At 41.2% G+C, this 21,177-nt stretch overlaps 1 protein-coding gene across 3 annotated transcripts in view; it reads left to right on the forward strand.

Annotated features, from left to right (window-relative positions):
• Window positions 1–48: 48 nt before the first annotated feature.
• Window positions 49–21,177, forward strand: part of atxn7l1 (ataxin 7-like 1) — a 29,649-nt gene continuing 8,520 nt past the window's right edge. Inside the window, exons 1-7 of one of the 3 annotated variants that reach the window (XM_056367540.1) lie at window positions 49–681; window positions 1,125–1,199; window positions 7,662–7,766; window positions 14,534–14,732; window positions 14,822–15,261; window positions 17,880–17,962; window positions 19,555–19,805. In XM_056367540.1, coding sequence (XP_056223515.1) covers window positions 585–681; window positions 1,125–1,199; window positions 7,662–7,766; window positions 14,534–14,732; window positions 14,822–15,261; window positions 17,880–17,962; window positions 19,555–19,805 — 1,250 coding nt within the window. In that variant the 5' untranslated portion in view covers window positions 49–584. Of the gene's footprint in view, window positions 682–1,124; window positions 1,200–7,661; window positions 7,767–13,840; window positions 13,961–14,533; window positions 14,733–14,821; window positions 15,262–17,879; window positions 17,963–19,554; window positions 19,806–21,177 lie in introns of those variants that run through there. The other 2 variants (XM_056367538.1, XM_056367539.1) reach the window with 2 other exon arrangements.

Genomic DNA, 21,177 nt, shown 5'->3' on the forward strand with positions numbered 1-21,177 from the left:
CAATGATGATGATGAAACCATGATACGTTTGATCCAAGCTTTACTTTATGTAAATACATCTTCACATTCAGTAACATTTACCTATATGGTAGGTTATTGTGACTGCAAAACAATTTTGAAAAACTTTTGCACTGATAAATATAAACTGAATATAAACCGAATTCAATATGTTTTTTCTCTTTGTAAATGAATTCATATGAGAGGAAGATAAAAGACTACTTATACATATTCTGTTGCTATAGTTAGATGGTTGACCAATGCCCCAGTCAATATTCAGTAAAAGACATTGTTAAAGTTGTTTATGTTTTCTTTCATTAGATAAGCAACGATATCTAAATAACATGTCATTTTTAATGCAACATAATATGGGCTCTGGTAACAAACTGAACTTTTACACTCATGTAAAGCTCCCTCAATAGCCTCCCTCCGTGGCTCAACCTCTCAACCCTCCGACTGATGCCGAACCAAGCCGAAGCCCGCCGACCACGACGTCAGCATATCTCGTTCTTTCGTTTTTCGCCTGCTGCGTGCGAAGGAGAGAGAGGAAAAAACGGCTCTCAGCAAAGCAACAAGAAGGAAGAGCAATGGCGACACTGGATCGCCAAATACCAAGTCCGGATACCTTCCTTTGCGAGCCTTGGTCTTCCTTCGTCAGTGCGGCTAAATTACGTTTTGTTGACAGTAAGTTCGCACGTCGGTAACGTTGTTGTTTTTGCTGACAAACTGTCGGGAAGTGCGTGGTCCAACTGTCTGTGATTGAGTTGAGTAAGCTCCTCCACCATGCAGGGTCTGTCAAAGCGCAGCAAAGTAACTGTCAAAAATATTACTACCAAATGCAATATTATCAGGCTGCTCTGACAGCCGTGCACAGGCGAGAGGGCGAAGCGAACCGTTACCGTGCAGAGTTTGTACCGTTGACGCGTGCAGTAATAATATCTTCAACTGTCCAGCTGTAAGTTTGTTAGCTTTGACAGCTCCACTTGATTTAGGAAGCCAGCTCGGGCGCTAGCAAGCTAATGCTAAACAGATAGCCAGCTTCAGAACCAGCATGGCTCCACGCATGGCCCCAAAGTTTGTTGTGAATGCTCCTTTGTGTTTGTAAGTGGCTCTTTTCGTTCATTCAGACGCAGACTCCTCCTTGGATAACAGCGACAAAGGGCTTTGCTGCCTCGGTGAAGCCGTGAAGCTCAGCAAAGAAGGTAAGGAAGTTGTACTACTCGACACTTAACGAATGTCAGGCACAAGGTGATGGTTTGTTATTGTTGTTGTGCGCATGCAGTTCACCATTAAGGAAGTCAGAATATGTTTATATTCTTACCATCACTGCAGCTACATTAATGCTTTTTTAAATACATACTTTAGGTGAGATATAACCATCTGCATTTGAAGGGGGGTGGGGAAACATAACCTGCTATGAATGTGTCTGCATTACCAATTTTTATTACAGTATACATCCTGTACTTAAGGTAGAAATTAATGATTATTTTCTCCATTAATCAAATAATTTAGAATCTACAAAATGTCAGAAAACTGTGAAAAAATGCCCGTAATTAATAATAATTTCCCAGAGCCCAAAGAAAGATTGCTTGCTTTAATAGAACAACAAAATTCAGTGTGCTATAATATGTGACAAAAACAATCATTAAATCCTCACATTTAAGAAGTTGAAACCAGATAATATTTGACATTTTTATTTGAAAAATGTCTAGAATGGTTAATTAATTATGTAAAATAGTTGCCAGTTAAATTCTGGTAAGCACCATTTGTAGTTCTCCAACATTAGATCCCCCTGGTCAGGCAGGAATACCTGAAATATAAAATATACAAAAAAGGCAAAGATGGAGCAAGTGTTGTAGTGGTGATGTATTAGGTACTCATTAATAAAATGACATCAGTGGTTGAAGTCCAACTGTCTGGTGGTTTAAAAAAAAAAAAAAAAATGATGTTGGGTTTGTAAAACCTAGTACTGCTTAAGTGTCAATGTGAAAAGAAAATCCATTTTTCAAAACTGCTCCATAATACTTTCAAGTAAAAACTATTTCCCAGGGGGGATCCGAGGTGTCAGTAATATTATTTTTAGTTAAGTGGTACATTATCAGAAGCAGTCAACTTGAAGTGCTTGTGCTGGGAGGTATTTTGATATATTTCAGCCATAATTCAGAGCCTCTTCAAAATGAACTTTACCTAAGTATCCAGCAGGTGTACGGCTAAAATATGTCTTATATTAGCTGTTAGCTGAGTTGCACGGGTTCTTGTTTAAGAATACCATATGTATTACGTGTCAGTGTATGTGTAGGGGGATTGTGGGATGCCCCAAAGCAGTGAGTGGGTACCTCCCCCCTCCCAAGCTACCCAGGGACAGAGCCAGAGGAGTTCCTCCACACCTCACTGCATATAAATATCCACAGGAGCACGCGGTGCACACTAACACGCTTGAGTCATCCCTGAAAGTTTGAGCGTGCCGCAGTCCTCGTAGGAACATACTGACACACACACACACACACACACACACACACACACAGACACACAGCCGGGGAAACTCTTCTCACTCTCACCGGTCAAATACCGACCTCACCCCCGTCCCACACACACACACACACACACTCACTCACTCACTCATATGCTGCATCTTCCTCTCTCAGAGCCAGACTGAAGCTGTGTTTCCAGAATTGCTGATCTCCTGGCAACATGACACTAAGGCCTGCTGAGAGTGATATGCACACACGCACACTCAGAAACCTACAAGCCTAATAAACACATCTTTAATGCTTTATTTGTAAATTTGTATCTAGCAAAAAGTAGAGTAATTCATTGACGATTCATATACCGAATGTTTTAGTCACGTTACACCTCAGTGCACATGCATATTTGTAGATGGTGAGGCCTGGTTGGCAGTAATTGATGTGCGGTGCAGGTCATGATTAATATCTATGTCTCTTTCTCACTCTCACCCACATACACACAGTGGAGATGATGACAACCAACAGCAACTCAGCCTGACTTGACTGGCAGCCACTGTCATCATCCCACTAGAAATAGGCAGTGCTGCTATTTGTATGTTTACTCTACTCTCTTTGGAAGGGATGGGAATCAGCTGAAATATGTTAGCGATTGTGTAGGATTAATATTGGTATGTTTCTGAGTGTATCATTAAAAACAGTTAGTTGAGATAACAGCGTGTCAAGACACAAGTATGACGAGGACATCTCTGAGAAATGTGCTTGGGAGGATAAATGCACTGAACTGCAGGATGCATCAGACACAAGGGAATATTCCACATTGTGCAGGCTTTGGCACGATCCTGCTGGCAGTACATGTGCTCTTTTCCTCTGATGAGGGTTTGAAAAATCTCTTGTTATCTAGCAGACTCCTCAAAATTAGTCATTTAGTAAATGGGGTATTGTTGTCGCATTTAAATAGTTTGAGCTAAAATTAGTCACATTAGCCCGTCAAGCCTGGAGTACAGTCCAACAACGTGATATTAGCAGGTTTTCTTTATCTTATGTCATGGTAAACTGAGTATCTTTTGCTTTTGCATCCTGGATTGGACAAAGACAACATATTGAAGATGTTACCTTGGACTGCAGAACATTGTGAATGTGAAAATGTTTTATTTATTTATTTTTGACATTTTGTAGACCAAACAGTTAATCAAGCAACATAAAAAGAATCTGCAAAATAATCTGTTTGTTCTGCCCCTAAAAACAGGAATCGAAGCATAGTTTGGAATAAGAACAATATGACAATAAAAGAAGTAATTGAATCAAAACGCCATGGCGCCATGTAATGGTGTCCCTGGAAGGAGTTCAGTTTTCACCCCGGCTTTTATGTTGAGCCAAAATCATTACCTGATGATCAGGGGAATCTGAGCGTGAAAATATTGTACAAGGAAAAACCTTTGATAAGCTGAAACTTTATATAGCAGTGAGTATTTGTTCTTAGCAGGCAATCATTTTGGAGGAGTATCTTTAAACGTTCCTCATCATAACACAGCACGTTTGTTCAGTGTCTTCGTATGACTTTCTGTATTTACAGCTTCATTGTGAACAGATTTACTCACAAAATAGTTTAAGTCAACCATTTGTGGGCGCTCACTGATGGTCTAACTCTCTTTAAAGAGCCTGGTACTGTCTTTATGCAGGATCCTACAACCATTAAGATTCTAAAAGTTAAAGCCAGATTTCTATCAGGGACTTTTTTTTTTTTTCATAACAAAGGAGAGACTTGTTGAGTTTGTAGTCTGGGTTCTGCAACATTAGCTGCCAGCCAATCGCTGTTGTTGTAAGCTTGTTTACTTTATCAAAAAATTTGCTGCGGTTCCAATAATTATCTGGTGTGCCTGCTCAAAAACACAACTTCAGTTTAAACTGCTGCCCGTGCCCTCCACGGGAACTGTACTTTAGGAGCACAGTGATTATTGAAAAGTGATGCCTAGATCCAAGAGATCCCCTAAACTGTTTGATTGTAGGTCATTTACTCATTCAATTTGTTACAATTGCATTATTACTTTGGTGTTCGTCAACCAGCAGCACCGAGTCAATAGTGAGTTGCTATCAAACTCTTTTATTTACCAGTAAGTTTGTTTAAGTCGCTTTCCAAACACTAATTCACCAATGAGAAGTTGATTTACTTATTCTAAATGTAATCGGTGTCCAGTGATAGATTGTTTTAGGAGCTCCAAACATGCTTATTCACCAGTAAGTGATTGTTTTTGTAGTTTATTTTCTGGCCTGTCAGTCATTTGGCAGACTCTGGCAGTTGGCTTGAGATGAGCACACACACTCACACACACACACACACACACACACACACACACACACCCACACACACCCACAAAATTCAGGCTGCAGAAATAGGCTACGCACTTCGTTTGCATTTGGCTTGGCAGATGCAGAGGAAATTGCATTCTTGCGCTTTTTTTTTTTCAGTTCTCCCACTTAAGTCCTTTTCTGTTACTGTAAACCTTGGGATTTGCCATTTGCCAGAAAAGAAGTTTTTCCCATCAGAATTTACATTTTTTTTTTTTTGGCTGGACCTTGTTGATAGTTTATAATGAAGAAAATGTGCTCATTTCCTCAGAGAGCGATGACAGGAAAGACACAAACTGTGGTGATGCTGATCAGCTCTTTGAACTGAAACCACTTGGCAGGCGCAGCTAACCTGTCAACAGACTCTCACATTACAAATTTATTAATCCTTCCCACTTAAAAAAAAACATGTTGACTGCTTTAACAATGTTTTTTAAAAAAAAAAGTTTTTCAAACTCAGCCACACCTTTCCATTTGTGTCTGCATTATCATAGCCCTCCATCACACCACCTTCAGCTACGCCTGAAAAGCAAACACTGCAGTTTATTTGCAAGTGAAGGAAAAGCAGTTCTTTTGGTCAGCAAACGCAGGAATTGGAAGAGTTGGAATCGCAGCTTTAATCCAGGAGCATGCCTAGAAATGATGGCCAGGGAAAGTGAGTGAGAATTAATCTCCTCTTCCATATTGACAAGGTGAACTTGGCAAAGCATCTTAACGTTAACTGCTTCAGTGCAGCTGCTCAGCAACTGATAGGAGGGCCTTTCCCATTGCAGTATTAATCAGATATACTCGATCTTGCTTGTATTTTATGCTAATATTAGTTTTATTTTACTGCTTTGGTTAATACTATAGTGCCCTAGCTTAGATTTAGTTTCATTACTCTTCAGTATTTACTTACCAGTAACCTTCAGTCAGTATTAACATAACTCTTAGGTCATGAAATATACTCATGACAGGCTCAATATGTATGTGGCCTTGAAAACCTCATGTATGAGCGATGAAACCAGGTCTGACCTTTTGTGTACACCCACACACACACACACACACACACACACACACACACCACACACACACACACACACACACACACACACACACATACTCAGCCTGTCACACACTCACAAGTGTCGTGTTCAGCATCACGCACATGCTGAGTACATATACGTATAATATACAACACTTTGACCTTGAGTGACCAAGCAGATCCTTTTTCCTGCTCTACACACACACACACACACACACACACACACACACACACACAGGCACACGCACACACTCATTGACACTAAGCATGACTGCCGGGCTCTTTAGCTTTCCAGATGACCCAGATCACAACAAGCTCGCCAGCAATGTAAGGTCACGACGACACGTACATCAGACACCCACACATTCTCCAATATGTTTTTTATTTTTTTGTTTTTTTTTTCCACGCAGGCTTTCACAAACACACACATCCACACACATCCCACCTCCCTTCAGTGAGTCTGGCTTAAGCCCTGTGCTAATAAGTGCTGTGATTTCTGTCAGCAGAGCTTGTTTGGGTACAGGAAGATTAGGTTCTCAAAGCTTAGCTGAAAGAGATAATAGCTGTTTTCCATAGGACATATTTGTTTTTTTTCAATATTTGTATTAATCTTCAAAAATCTGTTGAGTGGGTGGAGTATCTTTTGTAAGTCTAGGCATTTTGTAGCTACATGCCTGCTAGCAGACTGTGTAGTAGCTCGTGTTTGAGTTGTCTGTCTGTGGTAGATTGTGTTAGTTTTTGCGAGTAATAATAGTGACTTAGGTATTAGCATCCGTTCAGAGGTGACATATTTTAGAGCCTGACGAAGCCTCCAAAGCTAAATGGTGATACTGAACACCAAGCCATTAAATATTTCACTGTTTTACAGCTGAAACAGTTAGTCACAATCAATTATTCAATCAACAGAAAATAATAAATATATAATAGCAAACCAAATTTTTCCAAGTTCCAGTTTCTCTAATGTAATAATTTGCTGTTTTTTGTCTAATGTGATGGTAAACCAAATACCTTTGTGTTTTAGACTTTTAAGCCTCAATTATACTCCCTTGTGGATACGCACACGGACAGCTGCGGAAACCATAGACATGTAGTTGTTGTTATTATACTATTTATTTTCTTGTCCGCTTGGAGTCTGTATAGGCAGTTGGAGCCCTTGTAGAATAAATTGGAGAAGAGGCAGTTGTCACAGAGCGTCGTGTACACCCTCTGATGATGACATTTGATGTGGAAAATATGACTCTAGCCTTAGTCGGGCAAAACAAGACATTTGAAGACATCACGTCCAGCGTTATGAAATTGTGATTGCCATTCTCATTTTCTGACATTTTTATGGTCCAAACAATTAATCAAGCAATCTATGAAGTAATTTGCGGATTAATTGATAATGAAAGTAATACCAAGATTCAGCCTTTAACTGTTTTCAGCTGTTGAATGCTTTGAGAAATTCTTGTGACCTACAGGTAAATGAACTTGAAACATTGCTATAGGATGTGGAAGTGCTGGGAGACCTTACCTCTTAAAATGACAGAGAAATAGATAATCCATCATTACCTAGAGTAGTTGAAAACTTTTCCAGAAATATAAGATGCTTTCACTGCTACTAATTGTTTTTCAGTATGTAATGTATATATTATACATTTATGAATCTGCAACCTTATTAGCACTTTGTACTGTTTAAAGGAAAGCATCTCCATTTTTGCAAAGCTGCTGCTGTGTCTTCATCTCTGATAATGATCTGTCTTTGTGTGTCTCCCCTAGAATTATGTTTCCTCAGGCGGATTTGTCTTTTTTTTCTAACTTGTGGTCTCTGCTCTTCATGTCTGTTTCAGAGATGTTTGTCTATAGCCAGTTTCCAGCACTGGAGGATTTTTCTCTTGTTGTCTGCCATGTCTGCAATAAGGTGGTCACTCCTCAGGGCATACTCACGCACTATGGTAAGACACACACAGTTACCCCTCAGGGCATAGTCGTATACATCAGTAAGGTACATACACACTCGCAGACATAGACACACACCTCGAGGTGTGTACAGTTGTCACACAGAGGCACAGGGCAAACATTTTCATTCTCTCACACACACACACACACACACACACACACACACACACACACACACAGAGCCAATTAGATCAGTGCAATAATTTCTATTTATTCCTGCAAGTCACTTTAAAACACAAACTTCTCATCGCCCACATGAACGAATACCACATGGTTATGCTCTCAAATACCCAGCAGTCTCCCAAGAGCTGAAAAACACTAAATAATTTACAGAATAATCAACCAGATGTAGCATTGCGCACAAAGCTTTTTTATCCAATAAATAACTATATGAAAAAAGAGCAATCTCTGCTCTTAAGATAATGCTGCGCTGCTTTGAATATAGGCTAATTTTTCTTTCTAAGCAGCGCCTGTGCTCTTAAAAGATGGGCAGGCAAACGGAAGATTTGACAGGCTGATGGGCCGATTTAAAAAATGAAAGTATACTCCCATATGTTAAACCCCTGGCTGCAAAGGCGCTTCTTTGCTGCTGAGTTTTTACCCAGGGCTGGAAAATGTTGAACAGTTAATTTGAAAAAGGAAAGTTGTTGAAAAGCCAATGATATACACATACACTGCTAAGCTGTATATGCTCTTTACACATCTTGGCTTACCATTATTTCATAACATGTTGTTTATTTGTTGCTATGGAGACCGTTATCTATAGCCATGAAATTTAATTCAGTTGGCTCCTCTTAAATTCTTAAATTCTTATACTTTTAAATGTCAAAAATCCAAATCCAAATTAGCAAAAGTATGGATTGAAAATGTGTGGGAAGTCTTCTGTATCCATTCATCTTTAAGAGTATTTGTCGTTGACATGGTAGCACAGGAGAACCCGGCTCTCATTGGTCCTTTCTCCTGTCCGTCTACCTCTTGTTTGTTTTTGACTGTGGCTCCACTGAGCGCGCTCACTCCTGCCCGCGAGCTGTTGCTTCCTTCTGTTGGCGGCACGTGCACCAGCCTGAGCCGTCTGTTTGAGCGGGCGGACGAGCGGGGGTGGGGGTGGTGGTGGTGGTGGCAGTGGCAGATAGACACATGATCACGCTTAATGAACACACACACACACACACACACACACACACACAAACACACATGCTGCTTCTCCCTGAGAAGAGAGAGGCCAGAGGAGTTGCATGCACACACACTCTCACTTTCTGTTTCTCAGCAGAAAGAGGTCAGTGGTATTGTGAGACACACACACACACACACACACACACACACACACACACACACACACACTCCTGGCAGCCGCTGTTGTTTTGTCCCTACTTTTGCCCCCCCCCATCCTCCCCTTTGTTGGCAGCATTTCTGCCTGCTGACACGCACAAAAAGTCGGATAACAACAGGTCTAAAACACACACACACACAAACACACACACACACACAAACACACACACATCCAGCAGTGGGAATCTCCTGAGAGCTCCCCATAAAACAAAACAGTCCTCGGGCCACAATATGATAAGCAGTCGTTGTAGTGGACCAGCAGGCCCAGTCACATGCTGACTAGTAGAAAAGTTGTGTTGAATTGTTTTCATCTTGTTTCATCATATACTTTTATGTTTCCAATCATTTTAACGGTAGTGCAGTGACCTAGAAGTCGTACTTTACCACCGCTATAGCTGATTCATTGACTTCATTCTTAAATTTGAAGCATTTTAAGGCCCAACTACTCTGTGTCATGACATGAAAAATTCTCCTCCTGACCTCTGCTGAGTGGGTTGCCTCTTGGCCCTGTCAAGATATTCTTATGATGTTTTATGCATTTCCACCCATTGTTGCATATCCCCATCATTTCACTGTAGTATCCTCACAAATGTAGTGCCATTGTTCCCTGCTAGGGATTCTGCTTTAAATGTTGTCACCCTGAGTAGCATTTTTATTCATCACGCTGGCCTTGTATTTGTGTTTGTGCACGTATCCATCATGGGATCTGCTTTCATGCATGACCTGTGCATCAAATCAGCACTGGGGTTCTACATACACAGAAATGCATGCGCGCACACACTCGCACAGACACACACGTAGAAGAGGAGGGGGTTGGCCGCCTCGGGGGTCAGTGGCTCCTTGTTATACATGCCCAGTTTGCTGCTCAGCTTTGCTGTGTGTGAACAAGAGAGTGGTCATAACTTAAAGCTAGGTTTAATATATGCCAAGTTTGCTGTTCCAAAAGGTTAAGATATTTTTTTTTACATCAGAGACGAGCTCAATTTAATGGATTTGTTTATTTAAATCTCTATAGAGTAAGGGAAGCATTTATATTCTTAGCATAAGTGGCCTCAACGGGATATCAAATAAATCCCTCATGGTGGCAGTGTTAGTGCCATGCTCTCTGCAAGGAGCAAAAAATGTGCAAAAAAATAGTTTTTAATGCTTGTGAGAGAACTTCAAAGCGTATTAAGGACAGATGAGCAGTTTTTATGATTTTACCACTTTGTTCATCAATTCATGATGTCATATTTTAGAGCTTTATAAGGGCTAGTAGAATTAATAGGAGTTAATTTCAAAGAGCATTTAATATGTTGACACTTTCCTGCCCTGAACACCATGACAAACTAGAAAATTTACAAATAATGGTTGGATTTTTTTTTTTTTTTTTCTGTGTGTGCAGGTCATGCTTTTCAAGCTTTCTGTTTGGGTATATCAGTTCTCTGTGGCATATTCAGATATTTCAGCATATTCCTTCCAGTCCTCTCATCTACTATGATTTCTTCCCTCCACACTTCTCAGTCTGTCTCTCCTAACCTCTCCCTTGCTGGTGGCCTGCTGTGTGTGAGTAAGTGGAGCGCATGATGAAAGGGTCATGTTGTTGCTGTTGGTGGGAGTGTCTGTCTCTCTCTCTCTCTGCTCGCCTTACAACTTTTCTCTGTAGTGGTGGATTAATTGAGGTCTGAGGCAGGTCAAAAAAAAAAAAAACCCTCAGCTTTCTTTCCATTTTCATTCCACTCCTAACTTAACAAGTGTTTGGGCTGCTTGGCGCGTCAGTGTCTTGAGTTTTTTGTTGTTGCTGTAAAAGCGTGTGTGCCCAGGCTGTGGTGTAATTGTTCATTTCACATATTCTTGCTGATGTTGGAAGGTTGTGCCATTAACCACAAAAGTTCTAGTTAGTTTATTTTTGCTGTTCATGTCGCTCATTCCTCTGTTGCGTTATTGTTATTGCAGCTTGGTTGTATGTGAACCATTAGCTGAGGCTTGGGCCAATTAAAATGCCAGCAGCTACTGTACATCAGAAGCAGTTTTCTTTGTTCTTTCTGAAGTATTTTAGGCATGAAAATAGCTTGCACGTGACATATTTCATAAAGAGAGAGGAAGAGCAGGTGATAGCTGAAGGCTCCGTCACTGAGCTAGTGACTGAGAACTAAGCAGGCATAATATGTAGTGTTCAAATGGATACACAATAGATCCCATACAACATGTAAGCATGAGAAGACCGAAGAAAGCATGCTGCTGTTCCCAGTCCTAGCTGCATATTTCAGGGTTTTTAAATGTAATTATTATTTATATATTATCAATATTTATTTCTTTTTTTTTCTGTTTTTGATAAATTCAAAATGAATATAGTTACTGTAAATGTTGCCTTAACTTTAATGTGGCAAGCTGTTATAGGACCCGGGATTCTCCTCAAGGAATCCCAGTTGCATGGCTCCAAGTTCCCACTTGGGGAATAGAGTATACTGGGTGAATGCCACTGCTCCATTGCTTCCAACATACTGTTATTTTCCCTGCTTGCTGTTTTCTGACTCAGTGCTTATAGATAACCTGTGTGTCTGTGGATCCTCGTAGACTTTTCTTATAATTTCCTCACACATCTCTCTCTTCCTATGTCCCCTGCTGCTCTCTCAATGTAAACAAACCCAGCTGAGCTCTGAGAGCCTCTGCTTCCTCACCAAGCGATAGCTCCACCCACAGGATGAGTCAGCAGCCAATTGGCAGCCAGCTGGGCTCTCAGCATTGCCATAACGACAGGCAGGCAGGAGAGCATAGTAGTGAGGGTGCCCTTGTGGTTGAGTGGCTTAGTGACCTTGCCTGGGCATTCGTCCATGTATTGTAAATCAGTACGGTTAGCTCCCAACCGGCTCCTTATTCACTGCATGAGTTCTGTTTCTAAATACAATATATCTGTCTGTTTGGGTGAAAAATAAGTTGTTGATCATTCATTAGGTCTAACTACACAAATAGATATACTAGCTGTCAATGGATCAATTATTTTATTAGCCAAGAATTTAAGATGTATTTAATTACGTTGTTTTAGTTTAAATGTTATAAAACAAAAACGTATCCAATCAGCACCTTTACTTTTACTTTTGTTGCAGATGTTCATTTTACTCAAAGTGTAATTTTGGAACAACTTGGACCATTTTTCAAAAAAAATGTTTGATCTTGTATTAAATAAAAAATGAACAGGAACAGGAATCCAAAAACAAAGTACAGAGCTTGAATAGATGGTCAAGTCACAAGGACAGGGTGTATTTCCCTTAACCACAAAGGCACATGTGATGTCATATTTCTTCAGATTTATTTTTTACCTTATACATTATTTCTGCTGTACAACTTCAATGAAGTGCACAAGTGAGTCGACTAAAATGTTGTGTTTCAAATGTGTGAACTGTGTGAAATGATGTCTGATTTAAAGTGTGAGATTTGTGCTGTTTTGTCTGCATACCTGTGAATGTGGCTCTGGACTTTGATCCTGCTGCTCTGAATACAGCTGCCTCCCTGGTCCTCTGCTTCCACTGGCCTATTTACACACCTGCCACACATGCTCACATACGCAAATTATGCTCTTGCATAGCATTATTATATATATACTGCACCTAGACACGTTCACACTGTGCTCTGCAAACATGTTGCTGTACATACAGCCTACACCTTGGTCAAAAAAACGTGGTATCATATCCCCACACACACACACACACACACACAAACACACACACACACACGCGCAAACACACACACACACCCCTATTATACTTATGCATGCAGTGGCTAATCTCTTCAATACACACATACACACTTTGCACACACATTGTAAATACACTCTCCCTCAGTCACCTGCAGCCCACTTTCATGTGCACTGATGCACTCTGAGAAAACACACAGTCGCTCTGCCCAGCTCTGTTGTCTAAATGTGCTGCCGTCAGTTTCATATTACTACACTCATTAACAGCATCGTACAGCCTTGTGACACACGTACACACACATACTGTACAATCCCTAATGCTGCTTACTGTATTAAGTATGACATCAGTTCTTCCCTGGTCAGTAGTTTGATTTATACTTGGGACAGTGTGTGTGTGTGTGTGTGTGTGTGTGTGTGTGTGTGTGTTTGTGTGTGTTTGTGTGTGTGTTTGTGTGTGTGTGTGTGTGTGTGTGTGTGTGAGAGAGAGTCGTTGTGTTAACTTGACCTTGGCTTGCACATATCACACTCTCTGTCAAGTATTATAAGGCAGAGCCTGAGAAAATATGTTTGTGGACACTTGAGTTTTGAATATTAGTCTGTGTAATCATGGCTCCGTCTATTCGCGTACATGTGCAGTTGTATACATGTTGTGCACATTTTTTTTAATCATAAAATATACTGTACACTGTAAGTAACTTTTAAATTTAGTCTATACATTCTACCTGAGCTACCGGAGCGGAGGTATATATGTATATTTCACTGCTCCCAGCAGTTTCAGATTGGCATCTTATCAGGATACAGGAAGTTCAGCCAACCCCAACGGCCGGTATCATCCCAAAATTAACAGCTGCCTTTCACCAACTTATCTGTCAGTGAAATCTTGCTAGATCTTGCAGATGTTTGTTGTTTACCTCCTGAAGCAGCAGGTGAGAGAAAGGCGTGACATTACACCAAATTTGTTTACTCATTATCATCAGGTCAAAATACTGTCTTACTGTGTGTGCAGTGTGTTTTCCCCACTTTGTTCCTCTGTGATTATGACGTCTTCACCCCTCTGTTTCCATTCAGGTAGCTGGGGTGTAGTTTCCCTGTGAGACAGACAGAGAGAGACAGACAGCCCCGGACCACACCCCCTCCCCCCTATTCCCTCCCCACCCTACTCCCACAAAGACATGCATAGCAAAAACCGTAAGTGTGAGCTCCTCTCCTACTCTCTCCCCACAGCCTTGTGATTTATTCCCCTTCTCGTTTCCTTCTGTGTCTCCGCATCCTTTCACTCATGTATTCTGATCAGATCTGGGTCAAAAGGTATTTATAACTGTTGGCTCTTGTTTGAACTTCACATAGTAACAGATTGGTGGAGTTCATCACACAAGGACACTTCAGATGGTGTCGGGGAAGCTGCTAATTAGAGAAAAGTACACTTAAATGATTTGTAAATACTTGATTCTTTTTTGCAAAAAAGTTCTGGCATAAATTTGCTCTCTCTCGTGTTACAACACAACCATCTGGCACCTAAGCAGTGTAAAAGAAAAAACACAAGTTGGTGTAAATACCACTCTGCAGTACACTCAGAACTAGACTCAGGTGCTAATCAGATGCAAATCAGATTCAAAAACTACCCAGATACAAAAAGTACCCGCTAGCAATGCATGATTGTGTGTTTGATCTGTTAAGAGTGTGTTTTGGTGTGTCATGCATCTTTGTGACCTCACACGTCTTACAGATCCTTATCCTTACTTCTGTCGTAACCTGTTTCAGAGAAGCGCCACGGCTCCCCCATCCCCTCCAGGAGCCCCCTGGTCCCCATGAAGCCCAAAGCACCTGCTGTGGCCCCCGCTGTGGCCCCTAGTCCTGGGGACACGCTGGCCTTCAGGGTCCCTAAAGATTACCCTCACTCCCGTTTCAGCAAGGCGCCACTTGCTGTCTATCCACCAAAGGGAGCACGGAACAAGACATGGTGGGTGTATGCCGCTACACACTTCTCCCAAAGCATTAATTTAGTCACACAATCTTTTAACACCATCTCTTCTCCCTCCATCTCCCCAGCGTATCGCTTCCAGTCGTAAGCCTAGAGAAGATGCCCTGCCTGAGCCGAACAGACTCGGCATCGCATGTGCGCCTCACCACCTCCTCCTCTGTCTCCCCTTCTTCCCTCAAACCTCCATCCCTCACTCCCCCAGCTTCCCAACGCTCCAACGAAAAGCTCATGAATGGTCGCGGCAGCAGCGGGCCACCCACGCCGCGCTCTATCACGCCTCCATCCTCGTTGGAAGGGCGGCCCAGTATGGCACGCTCTCCGCTGGACAGACGGCCGTCGTCTACACCCTCTCCCTCCCCGCTGGATCGGAAACCCTCCCCGTCACCTTCACCCTCTCACCGATCTGGCGCGATGCCATCATCATCGTCGTTGCTGTCGTCGCCGACGGCGGAGAAGAAGCACCAGAATGGGACTAAAACTTCCTCCAGGTCGCACAAAAGACTCTCAGGTTAGTTCTGAGAAATTATGGCCATTCCAGACTGCACTACTGCTGACTAATGGCAGGAGTTGGAGTCTAAAGAAGTGAAGAACGTTTAATATTTTATTCCTTTTTCCTGCCTACGTTTTCATGGCTGGTTTAGGGCCATCAACTTTGACCCTTCAACTTACAGGTCACAGACCTTGAGTCGGTAACTTTTAGCCTGCTGACATTCATGTGCTAGAGGAGTTAAATATCTCCACCTTTGCTACATAAATTCCTTCCCTCAGCATTATAAAAATATTCCTATGTTAATACATGTTTTCATACACTCTCACAAGCTCACACACTCACCATTTCTTATCTCCGTATCCTTTGGAGAGCTTCCAGCCTGAATGTTTGGCTGCAGACAGGACAGTGGTAGGGTGAGACTGTGTGTTTTGGAAAGGGAGAGACGCCTCTCTGTAGTTTTTAATGGCATTCTTTCCCCTGTTTTCTCTGTTCTTCCACTATTCTCTTGATATTTCTCACTTTTTCTCTTCTTTCTCACTCTCTCCTCCGCAGTCTATCATTGTTTTCTCAGTCTACCTTCCAAACTTTATTTAAATCAACGGGGATACGTAGGAGTTAATCTAGCGGTCATCTCTAACTAACAAATGTGAAAACATGCAGAAGAATGAAGTTGAGATTTGTGATGGATGCTTCAGGGTGTGGATGACTCTCTATCCAGCTTTTCGTCTTCTTCCCGTCCTCATGCAGCTCCTCTTTCTCTTCGTTTGTGTTGTGTCTCGCTGTGCTCCAAGCCTCTGATTTACACCCTCTAATTCACAAGCTCCCGCTGCCAAAAAGCTGCTCGTCTTCTTGAGAGATTTTCCCCACCTCCTGTGTCTCTGTATTTTTTTTTTTTTCATCCTCTCACTCTCCACTTCCTGCCACGACCTCCTCTTCTCTCTCACACACACTCTATAATATTCTGTCCTAATTTTTTTCTCTCACGCTCTCTCCATCTCTTAGTTTCTCTCTGGCTGTCTCTCACTGCTCATCGGGGTCTTGTTTCTCACTCATCTTGTTCTTCTGATTTCTGTGTCATTTGGTTTCCCTTTCTCATCAGTGTCTTCCTTCAGAATGTGTTCGCACTACCCGTCTTCCTCTCTCTTTTCTCAACTTCCTGTCTAAGTTTGTGTGTGAACTTGTTGGTTAGAGTATGAGTTTGTTTATTTCTAAGGGGCATGTTTGTTGCTGTCGTACATTTGCGTGTTTGTCTTTCCACCCGTATCCATCGGAGCTGTCGTCTCATTCTGCAAACACTTAAAGATTACAGGGATTATAGCAAAGGCCAGCGCGAGATTACAGCCCTGTGACAGCACAACACTGTTTAAGATAACCTGCTGACTGGAGGTTGTTGTTGGTCGGCTGGTTTGTGTGCATCTGTGTGGCTGAGCAGTACTCTTGCCTTTTATAACTCCATAGAAAACTGACAAGTTTAATTTGAAAGGCCTGCATGACTGAAGTTAGATTTGACATCTATCAGTTGAACCAGGATGTGAAATTATTTTCACTAGAAAGTACTATAAAATTAAAATAATACATTTATTATTTTATTATGTATTCAAGAAGAAAATGTTGTTTGTTTTATAAATTCGTTCGTCTTATTTCAGGGACAATAATTCATTCACCAACTTCATTGCTGAGATGCAAGAACTCAGCAACTTCGCTGACACAGCTTTACAATGGAGTCTGTTATGGCAAGCAAGTTTTAAACAAGGGGCTGAATATCATTATTCATTCATTATTCATATAATTTTCTGTTTGCGAAAACAGTCTTCAGGTGGGTTTGTCACCATGAGGACACCTTTTTACATAAGTGAAGTCCGTTCATACATTGTTAATATAGAAATATTGATTACAGCAGCTTTGTTTGGTGTCAGCTGTTGCGTTGACCCTTAAAAAGTCCCTTTGCTACTCTTCTTATTTGAGACATTTTGGCACATAAAAGAGATTTTGTCTTATTTCCAATAAACAACAGAGGCTTTAGCTGCAAGTTGACACAGTCTTAAAAGTTGAGTGTCGCATTTCATCGTCAGTCACATTTTTCCTCCAGATTCTGTTCATTAAAGCAGGAGAGAGTTTCCTGGGCTGTCAGTCACAGTTGGCTCTTGTCAGGCTGCCAGTTCGCCCTGTCAGGAATGATTTGTCACAGCACGAGGGATCCGCATAGTTTGTGTTTGATACTGGAAGCATTACTAATAATGTCACACAGAATAATAGTATTAAACTACGGTGGCCTCTAAGCACGATGAGTGATTGATTGAGTAAAGGAATATGTGAATAGACAAATGCCTGAGTGAAGTGCTGTCTCAAAAAAGGCAAATTAATGCACTCATGGTACTATAACGCTTCCACTCCCAGGAAATGTGATTTGATACTTAACTAAATTATGGCCTTTTGGTACCACTTCAATGTGTGTGTGTGTGTGTGTGTGTGTGTGTGTGTGTGTGTGTGTGTGTGTGTGTGTGTGTGTGTGTGTGTGTGTGTGTGTGTGTGTGTGTGTGTGTGTGTGTGTGTGTGTGTGTGTGTGTGTGTGTGTGTGTGTGTGTGTGTGTGTGTGTGTGTGTGTGTGTTTGTGTGTGTGTGTGCATGTTTTACAGGGAGAGTGTTTGATCCTAACAAGCACTGTGGAGTCCAGGACCCAGAGACTAAACGACCCTGCACGCGGTCTCTCACCTGCAAGGTAACACAAATAAACACACACAAACACACTATCACTCACGCTCACCACCTCTGTGTAATTTCTGTGGAGACAATAATAGCCGCTGACCCTTCTTCCTGCTTCCTGTGTGGGGCTGTCTCACCAGGAAAGCAGCTTTGTTTGTTTATGAGAGAAAAAATATTGAAGGGCGCACTGACATCAGTGCTGAAGGGCTGAAACTGCAGCTATGACCCTGTTTGCCTCCCTGACCCTGTCTGTCTGTGATACGTCTGCGCTTTACACACATTTCTCAGTTAATGTTGGGTAACAGTGCTGGAGCATTATAGGGCCTACATTTCCCTTGATGAGGTAATTATAGATGTTGGGTGAGGCTACAACATCATTCAGCAGTAATAATCTATTTCACTGCCCTTTAATTACATCTAGCAAGCTTTACTAATCACTTCAAGCTGCTTATTAAGTAGTTAGAGATGTATGTAGTGTGCTGTTGTGATCTTATTTAACCTTGTTTTATACTGGTAGTTCCTATGAGAACCATGATTGCAAGACAGGGGCCTGGACGAGTTCTTCACTAAGGAAGTGACTCCTACCTCAGCCAGTATTTAAAAAAAACTCCAGAGATGTCTTAACTTCTCAGGGTTGGGGTGAAGAGAATGAACGTTATGTCCTTGCACGCCACAGTCCACGGAGGGTTTTTGCTGCACGTACAGCACTGCGCAATACATATAGGCGTGGACGTAAGACAATGGGGTTGAATTGTGTAATGGCTTGCAAATGTATGTGAACATTGTGAAACCTAATTATTTATTTTGGCATCATATTTTAGAATATGTGGCCTTGGTAGCTGAAGTTACTGAAGTTATTTGCCCATACACATAAAATCTATGCGTCAAAATGTTGTTTGTTTTCTGCATTTTGATTTTTCCTCACCCGCTAAACCGCAGTTGTTAGAAACCACAATATGTCAACATAATTTCTACTTTGCAGGTGTTGTAAAAGTGACGCCACACTCTGTCCTTGGAGTAGTCTTTCTCCTTGCTGAAATTAAGTGTAGATATCTCTCAAGAACATGAAGACAAAGTACAGGCATTTGTCTTGTTTTTGCTTCAGCTTTAAATTGGTGTCCTGCTACATTCAAATTCAGCAGTCAGGTAATTAATGATGGTGAAATAAGATGCATCTTCTGAGCCTTAAAATGTTTAAAGAGCCCCCTACCCTTGCTATGACCTTTTGAATGAGTACATGAAGCATTTTTCTTTCCTCGAGCTGTACTACCTGCTTATACCAGTAATTCAGCAGCCTCAGACACACACATTATAAAGACCTATTGGAAAACCAAATGTTTGATGGCTGGTTACCCTCCAAAGTAGTTGGAAGGGTAGACGAGCTTACCATGCACAGGCAATATTTACCCATGTTAGTGTGGTGTGACGTGGGCAGCAGCATGGCGCAGTGATTATGGAAACTGAGCCATGATTCAAGCCCCTATGAGTGCAACCATCAGCCCTGTTAAAGTATGTTTGAGCAAAACTATGTGTTGGTCACAGATCAGTACTTTATTTAACAAACTCTCTTACTCTTACTTTTTTTTTTGTCCTGTGCTTTTTCGTTAGACTCACTCCTTAACCCATCGCCGAGCTGTCCCCGGCAGAAGGAAAAACTTCGACACCCTCCTGGCCGAACACAAGGGGCGGGCGAAGGAGAAGGACGGCGCGAAGGAGAAAGACAAAGACGGAGCGCAGGGAGGGAAGGAAGGCTGCGGCCACAGTGTCACGTCACAGGAGATTCCCGGCAAGCCTCACTGCCCTAATGGACGACCCCTGTCCACGCTGAAGCTTCGGCTGGCAAATGCGCACATACCCAGGTCGGACAGTGGACCAACACACACACGCACTTTATTAATTATGTATGTGTATATGGAAGCAAAGAAAGGCCTTAACATTGTAATCATAAAAGCTTTAATGCCATAAACAGCCGAATAACCAACTCTGAAATTAATCACTTTGGGATACTTGATGTTGACAATCAAATACCACTAACCGCAGACCATTGATATATTTTACTTTATAAAAAAATCTGTCTGGATTTATGTCAAGTGGTACAATTTCAAAAACTTTTCCCACCTGTTTGCTTTCACAAATTCAAACATTAAAGTGTCCAATATTCAAAAAACTAAATTCAAGTTCATGTTGTCAGTTTTCAGATTAAAAAAAAGTCAGGTTATATCTTCCATATATGTTGACTGTTGCTTTATATTTATTCCAAGTAAGCCAAAACCTGAGAGATAAGAATTGAATGGGTATAAAATGAAGATTGATTTTAAGAGTTTAATTATTTTTTTGATTTCTTTCTATCCTGTTTCTTTATGGACATTGACTTTTTCTAAGCTTAATCTGTATTCATAAGGAAAAGGAGCATTTCCTGGACAAAAGTCAATTTTCTTTAATATTTAATTAAGAACAAATTACATTTATTTAGTTTTTTCAAATACTTTAGTACTCATTATACCCAATATTGTAAGACATTTACTGTGGTTGTTTTGTAGACAATGGCTTTTTCTGTGATGCATCTATACTTTTGCTTAAATGTGAGTTTGAATGACTTATTATTTCACTGAAGGTCCTACTGTACGTCCTAGACAGATGCGTGGGGAATCCTTGTCTGTTCATGTTTTTTCCCACCAGGGGATGCTGTAAACAAGAGTGCAGGAAAGGAGAAACAATAGTAAAAGGATGTGAAGTCTGCCTTTGTCACAGTGTTATGAGAAACTCATTTCCTCTTTCCATTTAAGAGATGATCGTCTGTTTGAAAAAGGAAGTTTTTTGCAGGGTTTTTTTTTTTTACTGTGTCAAACTTTTCGACTTTTTCATTGCAGCGTAAAGGCAGATATGACACGAGCTTTTATGTTCATGTTGTGAGTTTTAAGAGATTTCTGTCATCCTGCCCCTCAGTGTTGCTTTTCTCTCCCCACTCCTTTCCCTTTCTTCTTCTCCTTCTCTCACTCTTTTCTTTTTAATTATTCTTCTCCCAATCTTCATCCTCCTTCTCATCTATCTTTTTTTTTTATTTTTCACTTCCCCATTTATGGTCATCTTCCTTCTCTCTTCCAGTCTCTCCTTGCTTCTCTGCTTATCTGCTGCATATTACTCTATTACTAACATTTCTCATTTTCTCCCCCTTCCTCTTCTTCTCATTTCCATTTCCCTCCACTTCTGTCTCCATCTTGCTTTTATTTA

The sequence above is a fragment of the Seriola aureovittata genome, chromosome 22 (genome assembly GCF_021018895.1).
Source record: "Seriola aureovittata isolate HTS-2021-v1 ecotype China chromosome 22, ASM2101889v1, whole genome shotgun sequence".
NCBI classification, from domain to species: Eukaryota; Metazoa; Chordata; class Actinopteri; order Carangiformes; family Carangidae; genus Seriola; species Seriola aureovittata.